This window comes from Myotis davidii, unplaced genomic scaffold, assembly GCF_000327345.1.
Source record: "Myotis davidii unplaced genomic scaffold, ASM32734v1 scaffold1032, whole genome shotgun sequence".
NCBI lineage: Eukaryota > Metazoa > Chordata > Mammalia > Chiroptera > Vespertilionidae > Myotis > Myotis davidii.
In genome coordinates this window covers 386,196-402,806 of record NW_006289083.1, presented here as the reverse complement: position 1 = coordinate 402,806, position 16,611 = coordinate 386,196, and the positions used below count along the sequence as shown (strand labels likewise).

The 16,611-nt window shown below is 35.5% G+C and overlaps 1 protein-coding gene across 1 annotated transcript in view; it reads left to right on the top strand.

Annotated features, from left to right (window-relative positions):
• The window catches only part of MDGA2 (MAM domain containing glycosylphosphatidylinositol anchor 2), a 939,200-nt gene that overhangs the window by 614,588 nt on the left and 308,001 nt on the right, over nt 1-16,611 (top strand). Inside the window, exon 5 of the mRNA XM_006761237.2 lies at nt 3,916-4,048. Coding sequence (XP_006761300.1) covers nt 3,916-4,048 — 133 coding nt within the window. The remainder of the gene's footprint in view (nt 1-3,915; nt 4,049-16,611) is intronic.

The following is a 16,611-nucleotide window of genomic DNA, read 5'->3' as shown; positions in this document are numbered from 1 at the left end:
GGCCCCCCACCCTCCTGATCAGCCCTGCTCCGTGTCTGATACGGGGGAGCTCCCCAACCTCTGATCGCCCTGCGGCTCTGTGTGTGACAGGGTGCGGGGCCCCAACCCCCTGATCGGCCCTGCTCTGTGTGTGACAGGGTGGGGCGCCCCAAGCTCCCCCACCACCCCCGCATGGGCCCTGCTCTGTGTGTGACGGGGTAGAGCCATAACCTCCCCATCGGCCCTGCCCTGAGTGTGACAGGGTGCAGCGCCCCAACCCCCTGATTAGCCCTGCTCTGTGTGTGACAGGGGCGGTGCCCCAACTCCCCTATCGGCCCTACTCTGTGAGTGACAGGAGGGAGCTCCTCAACCCCCTGATGGGCCCTGCTCTGTGCATGACAGGGGGTGGTGCCCCAACTCCCCAATCAGCCCTGCTCAGAGCCCGACCAGGGGCTGCACTTAGGGATTGGGCCTGCCCTCTGCCACCCGGGAGCAGGCCTAAGCCAGCAGGGCATTATCTCCCAAGGGGTTCCAGACTGCCAGAGGACACAGGCCAGGCTGAGGGACCCCCCCGTCACCCCCAGTGCACAAATTTTTGTGCAACGGGCCTCTTGTCCTACATAATAAAAGGGTAATATGCAAATTGACCCTAACAGCAGAAAGACTGGGAATGACTGGTCACTATGACACACACTGACCACCAGGGGGCAGACGTTTAATGCAGGAGCTGCTCCCTGGTGGTCAGTGAGCTCCCACAGGGGGAGCTCTGCTCAGCCACAAGCCAGGCTAACAGCTGCCAGCACAGCGGTGGTGGCAGGACCCTCTCCCACCTCCTCAGCAGCATTAAGGATGTCCAACTGCAGCTTAGGTCTGCTCCCCACTGGCAAGTGGACATCCCGCGAGGGCTCTCGGATTGCCAGAGGGATGTCTGACTGCCAGTTTAGGCCCAATCCCCTGAGGAGCGGGCCTAAGCCAGCAGGTGGTCATCCCCTGAGGGGTCCCAGACTGCAAGAGGCCACAGGCCGGGCTGAGGGACCCCCCCCTAAGTTCACAAATTTTTGTGCACCAGGCCTCTAGTTATGTAATAAGTATAAGAAGAATAATTATGCTTTTCATACTTCCACTCAATACTAAAGATGTAGTCTAGCATATATTGCTATCTATAAGTTTGTAATAAGTTACAATTGAAGTTGTAAAATATCAGTATGAGTTGGAAATCTTTCTTTACTGATATCTGAAAATACATATTTTTAAAAGTTCCATATTCATGAATAAAATGGAAATACTGCTTAAGGCTATGGTTATTATTTTATAGAAAATATCACCATTGGTAATGGCTACTGACAAATATATAGAATACCTTTTCTTTATTTCTTTTATTTTAAAAAAAGTAGTTTTAAAAGCTTAAATATAAGTTTTAAAATTAATTTTTGTGAATGTTAAAGAAATATATACTTAAATTTTACAAACTATACATACTGTTGCTATTTTCCTAGAACTTTTAAAAAGATGTTCATGTCATCATATTGTGTATTGTAATTAAACATTTAATTATAACTGAACATATTTAAATCAATTATATAATTAGTTATAATTAGACTAATTAGACTACTTATACAATTAGACAATAATCAACTGAAAATTTCCTTTAGAAATCATGGAAATTCACATGCAAAAAGACTTTCAACATCACAGAATATTAAATGTATATGCTCAACAAAATAAAAATCGATGTTAAGTGATATAACAATTTTAAGTTATAAAGTCTAAATAGTAAATATATCTCTACATGAACACACACACTATTTGGTAGCATAACTTTGGGAGCTGTTTACTGAGAGGAAGAGGATCATCTTGAATGTCTTTATCATTATCTGAATGTGGTGAGTTAATTAAGTGGGTAAGGTTTAAATTCTTCCATAACTCTGTCTGTTTTCTACATTTCTTCAATATACTGTGGCTGTATTAGCCCCTCTGCCTCTTTGACATGCTACACAGATTAATCTTACAAATTAACCTAGCTGACTGTACTGTAGGGTCACACATTTTGGTATCTTCTTTTCTGAATACAAGATATAAATAATCTTAATTCACACAAAACAACTCTCCAATCCTATGTTAACCGAACCACTAGGAAATTGTGTATCTAGACTTCATAGGGCATTTGCGAGAAGCAACCAATTGATGTATCTCTCTCTTTCTCTCTCCTCTCACCCTCCCTTTCACTCTCAAATATCAATGGAAAAAATATCCTCCAGTGAGGATTAACAACAGCAACAACAAAAAAAGGTCAATAAAAGGATCTGAGAGGAAGATATTGACTATACAAAGAAGTAGTAATCAAAAGTCTAAGATTTATGTTACTAAAAAATAACAGTAGATTTAGAGAAGTGGTCTTGGTTCAATTTGGAATATGTTGAGTTTTAGGTGTCTGTGAGACATCAGAATGAACCTGTTGAAGTAAAAAAAATGGTATATGTATCTGAAACTATAGGGAGAATCCTGGAATAGGGATACAGACTTTATAGAATGGTTGGGGGAGTAAGGTCTTATAGTAGAAATTCATCAGCAAGTCTAAAATCACCTAGAGGAATTTTATAGTGAGATTAACTATAAAATAAATAGAATGTCACAGAGGTAGGAGGAATAAGATACACCCACTCATTTGAAAAGTACCTGAGTCAACTAGTTCTCGTATAACATTGTCTTTCAACTATGCTTTCTAACTAAGCATACATTTCTAGGCATTATATCTAATTAGCATAAATTATAACTTTATAATACAGTGATAAATTGTTTTAAATGTAAATTCCAAAAACACACGCTGACTGTGTATATTTGTGTGGAGTGTATATATATTTGTGGAGAAAAAAAATACAATGCATTTTCTAAAGAAAAATTAAGAGAGAAGACTGTTGCTTATACTACAGATGAAAATGCTGAAGATGTGACTGAGTTAAGAGTGGGTTTTGACAGTGAATGGCAGGCATCATGGCCACAAAGCTCATGCACACAGAAAGAGATTCATTTGATACATTTGGAAACATCTGTGTGCCTGCCTATGTGTGAGCAAGCTTGTGTTTTTGTTTGTTTTGTTTTTGTTTTTTGGGGGATTTTTTGCAAATGAACAGGTACCGTCTTTATGTATCATCACTAAGTGTTCTGATCCTTTTGAGGATTGTAAGCAAGAGCTGTAATTTTTTGGATTTAAATGATATTGCTGAAGTAAAATAAAAGAAACATGGTTTCATACAGATGTCATCTAGAAAAAAAATTAACATTTTAAAAATTGCTTTACCAAATCTGATGTCATTGAGATACTGTTTTATCATCTTCACAATTCAGTTACTTATGAGAGCAACTCTTTTGCTATTTTAAGAAGATGCATAGACTTTGGAAGGGAAATAATTCCCAAGAAACCTACTTGAATTGGGCAGGAGTTGTTTTTTGTTTTTTCTTTTTATTGTTGTTCTTTGTGCAGTATTTTTGCTATTTGAACAATTTCAGTCTTCTTTCATGGTTTTCTTGCTAATCAATAGTTTATATGGTATTTCTGGTCACTTGCCTTAGTTGAGTCTATTTGCAATTTTGCAGATTTATCTGGGACTCCTAGACCTTGAACTCTTGAATGTAAATAACAACAACAATAATAATATAGCTACAGTCATGAATACTTATTTATTGTTTTGGATTTATATTCTGTCATTGCTCCATATTCACAAAATATTTATGTATATAAATTTAATTATATATATTTAGGTTGACTTCATTATCTTTCAGTTATTCTACTTTCAAAGTTGGCATTTTCCTTTTAAAAACAAAATCTACAAAATTCTGCTAATATGATTTAGTACAATATAATGCCATGATTCATTCATTCATTCATTCATCTTGATTACTATAGACTTTTTCTAATGCCCTTTTTCACATTTTCAGGGTGAAACAAAGATCTTAAAACTAAAGAATCTTCGACCTCAGGACTATGCTAATTATAGCTGCATTGCGTCAGTGAGGAATGTATGTAATATTCCTGATAAGATGGTATCATTTAGACTTTCCAATAAAACAGGTAAGGAAATATCTCTGAAAGTTTTATGTTTATTATTCAAAATGAATGTTTAATTGTCCCTTAACTTTCTTTTTTTTCATATATTTTATTGAGTTTTTACAGAGAGGAAAGGAGAGAGATAGAGAGTGAGAAACATCGATGAGAGAGAAACATCGACCAGCTGCCTCCTGCACACTCCCCACTGGGGATGTGCCCGCAACCAAGGTACATGCCCTTGACCGAAATCGAACCTGGGACCCTTGAGTCCGCAGGCCTACGCTTTATCCACCAACCCAAACCGGTTTTGGCTGTCCCTTAACTTTCTTATAGTGCAAATCATTTCTATAATATGTGTTTGAACAAAGCATCTTTTTTTTTATTTCTCAGAAAATTCCGTGATATCGGAAAATCTTTTGGTAAACAGACACCATACAATTTAATTGCAATGTGCTCCCATGTAATGTTTGTTTATATAGCATACACAATTATTTATCCTTATTATTGAATTTATAAATGTCACAAGCAAGCCTATATTCTGTTCAAAGACATTTCTGAGAAATACTAGATTCTTCATTTAAAAATGTGTGATCTATTTTTTTTGTATGTGTGTGATTCCAAAGTTAAGTATAAGAATCTCTGTTTTTACTCTATTTCACATCAACAAAGTTAATTGGTAACTTTGAGTAAGTGCTTTTAAGAAAGTATTTTTCTAAAAAATGTCAAAACATTAGCAATACTGACACTTAAGTTAGCCTACATTTAGTAATACAAGTCTCAGAATAAATGCAAGTTGCATCAAGAAATTGCCAAAGGAAAGAGCAAAGAAAAAGCATATGGATGAACAACTTTTGTATCATTATGTATAAACAATCAACTTACTAAATTAGAATTTCAACTGGTTTGAAAAACTTTCTGTGCAATTAAGATAAAATTTTACTTTTAAATAATTATACTGAGATGAAAGTTAATTACTTTTTTCACTAACAAATCTTTGAGAAGTATGGGCCCCGCTATGCCTGGCTTTAGTTCCTGGTTCTGCCACTTATTAGTTCTTGGATCTTTTTTTTTTAAATATATTTTATTGATTTTTTTACAGAGAGGAAGGGAGAGAGATAGAGAGTTAGAAACATCGATGAGAGAGAAACATCAATCAGCTGCCTCCTGCACATCTCCCACTGGGGATGTGCCCGCAACCAAGGGGATGTGCCCTTGACCGGGATCGAACCCGGGACCCTTCAGTCCGCAGGCCGACGCTCTATCCACTGAGCCAAACCGGTTTTGGCAGTTCTTCGATCTTGTTGAACAAGTCACTTCACCTTTTTTTTCCTCAGCTTCCTCAAAAACTCATAAAGTTGTAAAAAGGAATAAATGAATTGATATTTATAAGGCATGTGGGACACACTTTATTAGGTCTTCCAACACAGAGCTAGTCAGCAACTTTATTCGCCTAGAAAAGATTAAACCTAGGATTTTATTGAAAGATGAAAAAATGCGTACTCATACATTGGTTTATCAATATATGTTGCAAATGAGTTAGTATTTTGAAAAATTCTTTCCTTTATTCATGTACTTATAAATCAGGAACTTATTGGGTGTTTATTATGGGGGCAGAATGATAGGCATAGAGATTGACTAAAATATAAATTGCCACCAAAGTAGAGAAATGCTCTATGAAACAACAGATAAAAGTCATTAGAAGAAAGCAAAAGGATGTGAGAGAGAAAATTAAACTGTATCGTGATGGATAAGAAATACTTGACAGAAACTATATTTCCGACAAAATCTGCTCCAGGAGAAGGCACAGGACACGTCCCTTAATACCTCCGCCATTTTCGAATTTAGAAATATAAAATCTTAGTGATCCTAAGATTTATAAGTTTTAAAAATATCATTTTACTTGAAAAAGAATAAATAGGATATTCAGAAATAAAAATTAATGATGAACATATAAACACTTGGTGTTATTATATTTTTCTTTGATATGCAGTATTTTGTGAATTATGGTAAAAATTTGCATCATAACCAATTTTGTATCCTTGATGGGTTGTTCTGAGAATGAAAGAAATCAACATATACAAAAATTATTGAAAGACTAAGAGGAACAATAAAATTATATTTAATATTTTTATGCTACAGAAATGTATAGTTTTATTGGTTCCCAATGTCCCATAGCTAATGAACAAGATTGATCTTAATATTTGAAGAGTAGTCTGCTAGCTCAAAAGCCAGAGCTTGCCTATCTGTCCAAGAGAGAGCACAGGGCACTCTCAGCTTTCTGTTTCATTATTTTTTAGGCTAAAGTATTTTATATGTAGGCTAAGCAAACAAAATAACCTATTATTGTCTTCTGTAAATTATCTCACAAAAAATTTAAGTTGATGTTCATGACAAAATGAGCATCAAAATGATGGTAAATAGTTGGGTTTAAAGATATAAGCTAGTACCTTATTTGACTCTTTAGTACTCTAAGTAGGCATGTCATGTGTCTGGTGCTTTACATATTCAAATCAGATTTGCTTCAGCACTTTTCTTATCTGGCTGTGCTCAAAGTTGGGATAGTTCGTGCATTTCAAATAGGTAAAATCATTGAGGTAGCTCACAAAGTACACCAGAAATAAATTAAGCTTTCAGCATCTTCATGTAAACAAGTCTATGAACTGACAAATACGTACATACAGCCTAGTTCATTGCTTTTCTAACATTTGAAGGAGATCATAAGTCATCATTGCCATAATCCATGTGAGAGTCAGGCGCTCTTTACAGTTTTTATTCTTGTGAATCTCCAAATGACATGGATAAAATTTCCATGTTTTTAAATTTTTATGTGCAAAGTGTCAGGAAAATGTTTAATTTACTGAGGGGAGAATAGTTTATTATAAATTTTGTTTCATGAATCTGTTAATATGTTAATGAATGCACAACTTTGGAAATAATTTTTGTAGTGGAGGTCAGATATTAGAGTACTAAATGTATTTTGGGTAAAGAAAAATATTCATTTTAACATATCTATAGTAAATTAACTTTTTAACGGCAATAACTTTATTACTGATATGCCCAATGCCCAAATGGCATGCATATAACGATGGAAACAATGTCTGGTGTGGATAAGGATTTCTGAAAGTTTTGTAGCTGAACAATTACAAAATGGTGTGCAAAGCCGTTGGCCCATTGCACACCTACTGAGCTAGACTTCCTGGGGAATGACCTAGTTGTATATAGTTTAAACAAGTATAAATAAATGCTTTAGAATGCAAATGTCTTTGTTACCAGGCAGTTTTTGTGGACCCATGCCATTTTTTGATTAAATCTTTCATTAATAATGATTAATTTTTTAGAACTATCCAAAGAGCACTAGCTGGGTGTCATTTTAAAATCAGAATCATCTATAAATTTACTAGTAATGTGTTTTCTTAAATTTTCTTCTATGAATTGGCATTATAGTGAAACTTGTAATTTTATATCTGCCATGGAGTATCTAATTTGCTGGCCACTGTTGATTACTGGCATGCTATAAAAAATCTCCCACCACAAAAATGCCATTATTTATCATACCTAATCCACCTGTCCTAGATCTTATTATAAATATTCATAGAATTTTATCATAACGTATTTATCTTAAACATAAATTATTATGATAATTTATTTCTTGTCATGCACACTGCATGAATAATTGACATATGTTGTAGCAGTGTCCAAAGTTGGTTTAGTTGTTTTCCTATTCATATTTGAGAGACAAAGAATTTTAGCTCTTGGTTGGTAAATTCTTAATGTAGCAGTATTTTGCCAGAAGCCAGTCCATCCTTGCTGCTTGACACAGTCGCTGCAGAGAAGAATCATCTGCACAGCATATGTTTCAAGGGACCTGGAGTATATGGCATACTGTTTGTAATATGTTTGCTCCCCTTCTTAGCTCTATGTGTTTTAACCAAAGGCACCTCTCTGAGAAAGGTTGTTTCCCCAGGTGGGGATTTTTCCCTGGAATTAGGGATTAAAAGGACTAAGGGAGGGAATAAATCAGTAAAACCGCTTAACTAAGTGACAGTTGGGTAATTAATCACTTTAACTACAAACAATCACGCTTAAGCTACATAATCTTTACTTAGGATAAGCTCCTTCAGTTACTTCCTTGTAGCTTCCTTAGAGTAGTGACCTTGGAATGGAGATAACAAACGCCATAACCTTTGGAATAGAATGGATAGGATTAAAATCAACTGGTGTAAATACAGATGTAACAGGAGACTAAAGAGAGAACCTGGCTGGAGAACCTGGCAAGAGAACCTGGCTAGAGAATCTAGCTATGCTGATCAACTGAACACTGTCTCCATGTCATTCCTTCTTTGCCGACTCCGTCCACACCTTTGGGAACCCCTGGACCTGCTGGGTTGGACCCCAACAGTATTTTTCATAATTTATGAAAATAAACCTGTTAAATTTATGCATTTAGAATATTAAATATTGATATATTATAAAATTATTATAATCATGGTAGTGTTGAATATAAACTGTTTTAAATTTCTCAAATTATGGATATTTCTAATATGAGGTAACATAGAAATTATGATAAAATAAATTTAATTTAAATAAATATACTTAAAGCACTTACATATTGATTCTCATGTTTCAAAGGCAAATAAGAATTAAGTAGTTACTTATATTAGGATGAAACACATATTTTATACTTGCTTGACAGGTAATAATGAATTCTATAAAGAAATGGGACAGGTGGGCTAATTTTACTTAATTATATAGGTCCTGTGATTGAGTCTGCACAAACTTAACATTTATAAAACTTAATGTGTTTTCCTTACATTGCATTACATCTAGGAACCAAGTTTGCAAAAGTATTTCTGGCTATAGAAATAGGGGAAACTTATTCTCCCTCCTTCTCTTTCTTCCTTTCTCCCTTCCTTCTCTCCTTCTTCTTTTCCTCTTCTTTTTTTAATCTCCAACTTATTTCAGTAAATTACCATGAAAAATGATAGAAGTTAAGGAAACATTCCCATTCCCCTGTTAGATAACTATTACCTGTGCTTATTGTTTTATATAACCCACTAGAAGCCCAGTGCATGAAATTTGTGCATGGGGACGTGCCCTCAGCCCAGCCTGCATCCTCTCCAATCCGGGACCCCTTGGGGGATGTCTGACTGTCAGTTTAGGCCCAACTGCCCCCCTCTGCTGTCCTGATCGCCTCACGCAGCCTGCTGTTCAGTCGTTTGATTGTCCCTCACTAAACCCCTGCAGGCCTGGTCACCTCACGCAGTCTGATGTTCGGTCGTCTGTCTGGTTGTTTCCGACGTGATGGCCCCTGGCTTTCTATATATTAGAATAGGGCAGTTGTAAAGAATACCTAGTAATAGCTGTGAGCCTCAATTTTATATGCTGTGTTCTATTTATGGTGTAATTCTCTTTTATGTATAGAGGAATCTCATCTAGTTATCTAATGTTATGACATATAAAATAATATTTTAATTATAGAAATTTTAAGGAAATACCTGTGGATAATAGGAATATCTGGACATTGCTACTTCCTCTTGTAAAATGGTACGCCCATTGTCAGAGATAGCACAGTAGAAATTCTGCTGTCATCTGTACCTCGGTACTAACCTCAAGCATTTTTCTTACCCATTTGGTATATTTGAGCTGTTTTCAGCACATTGGCAATCAGCAGCACCATTTATTAGAATCGAGATGTGTTTTTTGCACCAACAATCTCAGCTTTAAAGAAAGACTATGTTTTTTAAAAAAGTCATAGTGCAAATACAATGAGTTCCTGTATGTCTTCTTGGGCTGCCATGACGGAATACCACAAAATGGATCACTTAAACATGATTTTATTTTCTCACAGTCTGGAGGTTAGAAGTCCAGGATTAAAGCGCTGACAGGGTTGATATATGGTGAGGCCTCTCCGTCCTGGTTTGTAGACCTTGGCTTTTCACAGTGCCTTTCCTCTATGTTTCATGGAAGGAGAGATGAGCAAACTCTGGTGTTTTTCCCAACACTCATAAGGACACTAGCCATAGAAGATTAAAGTTCCACTCTGAGGAACTCAATGAACCTTATTTATTTCCTAAAAGTGCTATCTTTGAATATAGTCACACTGGGGATTATGGCTTCAACATGTGAATTTGGAGAGGACAAAGATAAGTCCTTAACACTTTCAAATAACTGAAAAAGTGGTCTTTGCATTTAGGGTTCCTTTTAAAATTTTATATGTAAGTTTATGTTTATGTTAAATCAAAGCAAAGAAATGAGTCAGCCATTTAAAGAAAAGAGCCTATTATTTAGTAGGCTCTCAACTTAAAGAGGGAACTCTGTTCAGAGTATTTGTGGCCCTTTATTCTTAGATTTGGGGAAATGGGAAGGAAGCAACTATAGAGGCAGAAGACAAGATAACACTGTAGTCAGAATCAAACATCATTTTTGTAATAATATAATCATACATTTTTAAAAGCATGGAAAATTTTGAATATACAGACAAAATTATGTATCAATTAACTTGTACACTGTTTTTCTGATTTTATTTTTGATGATAGAGAAGTTAGAATGTGAAACAAAAAAACAGAAAAATAATCTCATTTTTATATGCTAATGTATGCTTAATATATGTTTTATTTTGTCATAGATAATTCAGGTTTACTAAGCAACATTATTTACTGCTACAGGATCCAACAGAACACAACAAATGCACCTGGCCAGAATTACTCAGTGGTTAAGCATTGACCTATGAATCAGGAAGTCATGGTTTGATTCCCAGTCAGGGAACATACCCTGTTTACAGGCTAAATCCTTGGTGTGGGGCATGCAGAAGGCAGACAATCAATGATTTTCTTTCATCATTGATGTTTCTATCTCTCTCTTCTTCTCCCTTCCTTTCTGAAATCAATAACAATATCTTCTATATATATAAAAGGCTAAGTGACCAGCCGACTGGACAGTAAGTATGACACTCACTGACCATCAGGGGGCAGATGCTTTAATGCAGAAGCTCCAAGCTGCGGTGACTTGGCAGTGGCAGTTCTCGGGTGATGCACCCTGGAACCAGAGAGGAGGGAGCCCAATTCCTGCAGGGCCATTTGATTCCATCTTTGGCTGTGGGTTATGTTGTTGCTGGGGCACTGTTAGCCCTGAATCTGGTTTACTGTACATTTGTGTTTGCTTTCCCCACCCTGTATGACAGCAACTTTGCAGAGTGCCCTCTGGGAGCCCTCAGGAGATGTTGGAGAGCTGGTTTTGGCCTGATCCGATCCCCACAAAACAGGATGAGGGACCCCATCTGCCCAAGGGACCCTGCACACTCTGAAGATGCCCTTAGAGCCACGCTGCCACCCCAGGTGCGGCCAGCTGGGAAGGGACATCAGGAGGTTGGCTCGAGGGTATTTCCGGCCCCTCTTGCCCAGTCCCACCCTGCTGGCCACCTTCTAATAATTTCCATTCAATGTGCACAAATCCGTGCACCAGGCCTCTAGTATTTTGTAAAGGACATAAAAAATACTATTAGAATATTGTTCAGATGCCATTGTTAGAGAATGAGATGTTTCCTGTAATTCTTTGGCATGAATTTTGAAGATGTTACTTAGCTTCCTTGATGTTTTCCCATCTTCAAAATGGGGATAACACAAGATCCACATTGTTTGCTTTTGTAGGTTGTAATTTTGTAGGTTATTAAATAAAGAATTTTAAAAAAGTATTCGTGCACAACAAACACAATAAATAGTAGTTATAATTGGGTTGGATTGTTAACCTAGATAAAAAAAGAAGTGATAAAATTGGTATCAGTAATCATGATGAGAAAATTATAAGAATCTTAGGATTTTCGTCGGGTATGGTGTATAGTTTCAACCATTGATGAGTAATCTTGAAATAAATTCATAATCATTTTATGAATTATTTTTATCAGTGGTTATATTAAATGTTAATATTTCCTAGAAAAATCTAAAGAAACGAATATGTATTCTGACATATTTTTATGTATCCTATTATTTGCAGAAATATTAAACAATATACAGTATTACTTTGTGAAATTAATAATGGTATGTAAGGAAAACTAAGGAAAGCTGCACTTTTGTGATATACAACAAATCCTTCACCTGAATGCTCTGTCATTTCCTACGGAAAGCAAACTTATATATGTCCTATTCTCATTAATGTGGCTTTTAAAATGTGAAAATATACATGCTGAGTATACAGTCATCTGGGGACAGAAGCAATGGTCATTATGGGTTTCAACTTTGGTCTTCCTGAGTCTGTTTCCAAAGCAACAAGGTGACCCAGATTTTTCAGAATCCTATTACCATAGTAACAGGAAGTTTACATGTTGCTGGGATGTCCCTACACCTGTGCATTTTCTTGCCCTAGCAATGAATTTTTTAGGTTCTTTATATCAAAGGTTATTTTTGGACTATTACTTCTTATATAAAATAACCCTCATAATCTATTAACTCTCCCAGAAGAAATTATAACCCATACAGAGTAAATAGTTAACACAGAAGAAAAAAAAATAACACTGTCAATCAAATGAAAGGCAACACTATTATATTTATTGAAATGAATATAAATTATTAAAATCCTATGCTATCTCACACTTAACACAAATATTTTAAAGCATATCAAATAGTTTGTGTTTTATATGTTATTATTAATATGCTATTGGAGTAATTATAATTAAAAATTTTAAAGTTTTATACGAATACAAAAATGCAAACTATTTGTTTTATATTTTCCCAGTGGGTTAAGTGAGGGTGTATTAAAATTAAGTGATACATTTTTTATGCACCTGATATTATTAGATTTTTAATTTTAATCTTCTAGATTATGGATTTGTAGACAATGACTTAGTACTTTTCAATGTTCTATTGTTTTGGTTAAACTGCTGAGAATTGTGCTACTATAGATAATTCAGTTGCTAGAAATGTATTTTAGACTTCTTTCATGGTTTATAAGCTTGCTGTCATAATTTGTGATAGAGAATATCTCCATGATCATTCACTGACATATTTGATTTTATAGATTACTGGCTCTCATAGTGAAGAAAAAAATTACATAACTGCATATGGCTATTCCCATTGTTTATTCACCCCCAAATCCTCAGATGGATTATATCAGGAGTCATCTTTAGGGTCACCAGCCATTCCAGGATGTCCTGAACTCTGTGAAAATCCCACATCCTGGGAAATCCTGTAATCTGAGGCAAGCCAGTACATTTGGTCATCCAATGATCTAACCCCCATTCAGCATAGCTCCATATAAGGTACTGGTATAAATGTCATTAATTAATGTTGGCACATATACAGCCTTCAGCAGCTCTGCACAAAGTATCTATGAGAAAGACCTGGGTGTGGATCTTGGTTCTCCCCACTGTGCAGTGGTGTGACCAATTCTTTCAACTCTGTGAAATTGCTATTCTGCTAAATCATGTTAATAATGTGCTCCAAAGTCTTTTTCAGATTGATGGCAAGGGAACTCTCACTCTAAGATTTCATTTTATTTATCCAGATAATATCAACAAATCAATTTCAATGAAACTAAGTGACTACCAAGAAGTAGATAGATGCAGTCTATGCCTACATAGCTATTCTTGAACTCCAAGGTCCAAGCAAGCAAGGTTTCGGTTACAGAATTTGAGATTAATACCTTGCTGTGCTTTTGTCCTTTTACGCAAGGGACTTATATGAATATTCAAGAAAAATGGAGTCAAGTACTAGTAATCTCTGGGCCTAATGCACCCATTTGAGGGAAACTATAAATATTGTGCCTTCACTAATGGCTATGCACAAAGTCATGGGCAGGGAGACTTTTATCTCACTCAAGAGAAGATGCATCCCTGGCCAATGTTCTCCCCCAAGCTCTAAGGCATTTAAGAATATTAATTTTCCCAAAGAACCTTACCTCATTATACCTGTTGTACAGATTAAATGAAAGTATATTAAAAAGGGCATGGAAATGGTCGGCTCTTAGTTTTATGGTAGCAGTTGTTGTTAGGTTAAGAAAAAATTACCTTTAAATGAAAGTATATTAAAAAGGGCATGGAAATGGTAGGCTCTTAGTTTTATGGTAGCAGTTGTTGTTAAGAAAAAATTACCTTTGTGAAGAAAGCAATGAGGATTTCCAAAATTTCATTCAGTCCTTTGATTTTTCCTTTTTCATTTTTATTAAGTTGAAAGTATAAATGATAGACTCTGCTGGTCTGTACTTTTGAGCAGGAATATTAAATCAGAGCTCTATTCCAAAATTTTCAATAGTTGAAGAAATAAGTGAATATCAATATTGTATATTCATTAAAAGAAAATTATCATATGAACCGATATATATAGTATGTATATAACACTAGTTCTGATGCATTTTATAAAGTTATTTTATATCTTATATTGACTTCCATAATGAATAAATGTAAACAATTTATGTTCTTATTTGTTTTTAAAATCGTGCATACTAATCAGTACCAGGTAAATGTAAATTTAAAAATATTACCAGGAAAATAGAAATTTATTATTAGCTCATCAAATAACATTTGTTCAGTAGATTTTTCAAATTAAAATACAGCAAAAGGTAAACAGCTTTCTTTCTTTTGGGTGTTCCATAATGTATGTCTTCACCCTCATATTCCGATATGATAAAATAAACATATTACTGTTAAAATTTTATGCTAAAATATTACTGTTTTTAAGGCATCCTCTGGCCTTAGCCACACCACTCATAGGATGTAATACCTTGTGGTGTAGCTAAGATATGTCTTGTGGTCACTGTAAATACCACCGAGTTATGTGAGTTACCAGTAGCCATGATATAAAGAATCTACATTAGTTCATGATGGTTTTTAATTAAGATTGAAGAAAAGAAAGCCCATTTGTGGTCCATATAGTGGGAGTGGGGTATCTAGTGTATTGTTACAGGGGCTGGGAGTAGTGAGGAGTTTGGTAGGCTGTGAAATAATAGACTCGGTATCAGAAATGCAGCAACCATTTTAATGTAAATCCAGATGCAGCGTGTAGTTTCAATTTGCTTTTGTCTCATCTATTTCCAAAGCATCACAAATATTTCAGTTCCCTCAATTTCCATTTCATGGAAAGTCTGTTCTAAGAGCCCCCTTTTATTTCTGATAACAACATACTCTTCTTGATTTGCTTGCTACTGTTCTATTACAATGGAAAGTAGAAATGTCCAATTGTTTTGTAATATGTTTCAGCTTATGTTTTGAACAGCATTTCTTTCTGCCATGTCCTTTGAGTCACTCTGCTATAGCTGCTTATTGTACTACTTGAGCATGTTATTGACTGCATCCTTTAATAACATACTATCCAGTAAATGGGCAGTGGTCAGCGGTATCGACTTCTGATAGATGCATTGTGTTTTAGGAATGTAATGTTGGTTATGCTGTCCTTTGTTCTACTAATGGAAACTATTACTCTAATTTGACAAGAAAGGAACTTATCAAGAATCCAGCTATAACATTTTTGACATAGATAGATATGACAGTTGTATTAAGCTACTCTTTAAGTTTTCACTTTGGAATGGCATTGCAATATTGTTCTCAAACAAACCAGGAATTTTAGTCAGATTAGCAAAGTACTAGAAGTAGGTAGTATTCTGCCTGTTTGTTTTGTTGTTGTTTGGATTTTTTTTTTTTTTAGCAAAAGCCAGCAATATCAGTTTGCTTTATTTTGCTGAAAAGAGTTTGGCATAATGAGGAACAATAGATAAGAAAAATTTTCAAAATGATTGCCACATGTTAAGTATAAAATAAAATATATGTTTCCAAAGTGAAGAAACGAAACTTTAGGAAATAAATAAACAACACAGTTGGGAAAATAAGCAGCTTAATATAGGTTCTTGTTGAATTTCTCCAGGATTGAATCTACTAATACTATATCATAGATGGAACAAAAAGTAGCAACGATGGCTATATTCCTTCTATTCTTATACTTTCTTTTAAAAAATTTATTGTGGAAAGTATTGCAGGTGCCTCCTTTTTTCACCATTGACCCTTTCCACCCCATACCTATCACCCACCCCAGGCCTTCACCACACTAATGCCTGTGTCCATTGTTTATTTACTTTTCTTGATCTTGATCAGGAATATTTAATAACTAAGGACCTGCTTCATTGCATGTTGTCATTCATTTTTTTCACTTTTTATTGAATTTATTGGGTTACACTGGGTAACAAAAGGTTTCAGGTACACAATTCCACAACACATCATCTGTTTACTTTATTGTGTGTTCACCAAGCCAACTTAAGTCTCCTACCATCACTATTTATCTCCACTTTACCATCTTACATCTGGATCTATTTTTGCTTGCCAGCTTACGTTGTTCATTATATTCCAAAGTGAGTGAGATCATATGATGCTTATCTTTTTCCAACTGTCTCCTTTCATTTAGCATAATGCTCTCCATGTCTGTCCATGCTGTTGTCAATGGTAAGAGTTCTTTATTTTTTACAGCAGCATAGCATTCCATTGTGTAGATGTACCACCGTTTTTTAATCCACTCATCTGCTGATGGGCACTTAGGCTGTTTCCAAATCTTAGCTATGGTGAATTGTGCTGCTATGAACATAGGGATGCATATATCCTTTCTGATTGGGGT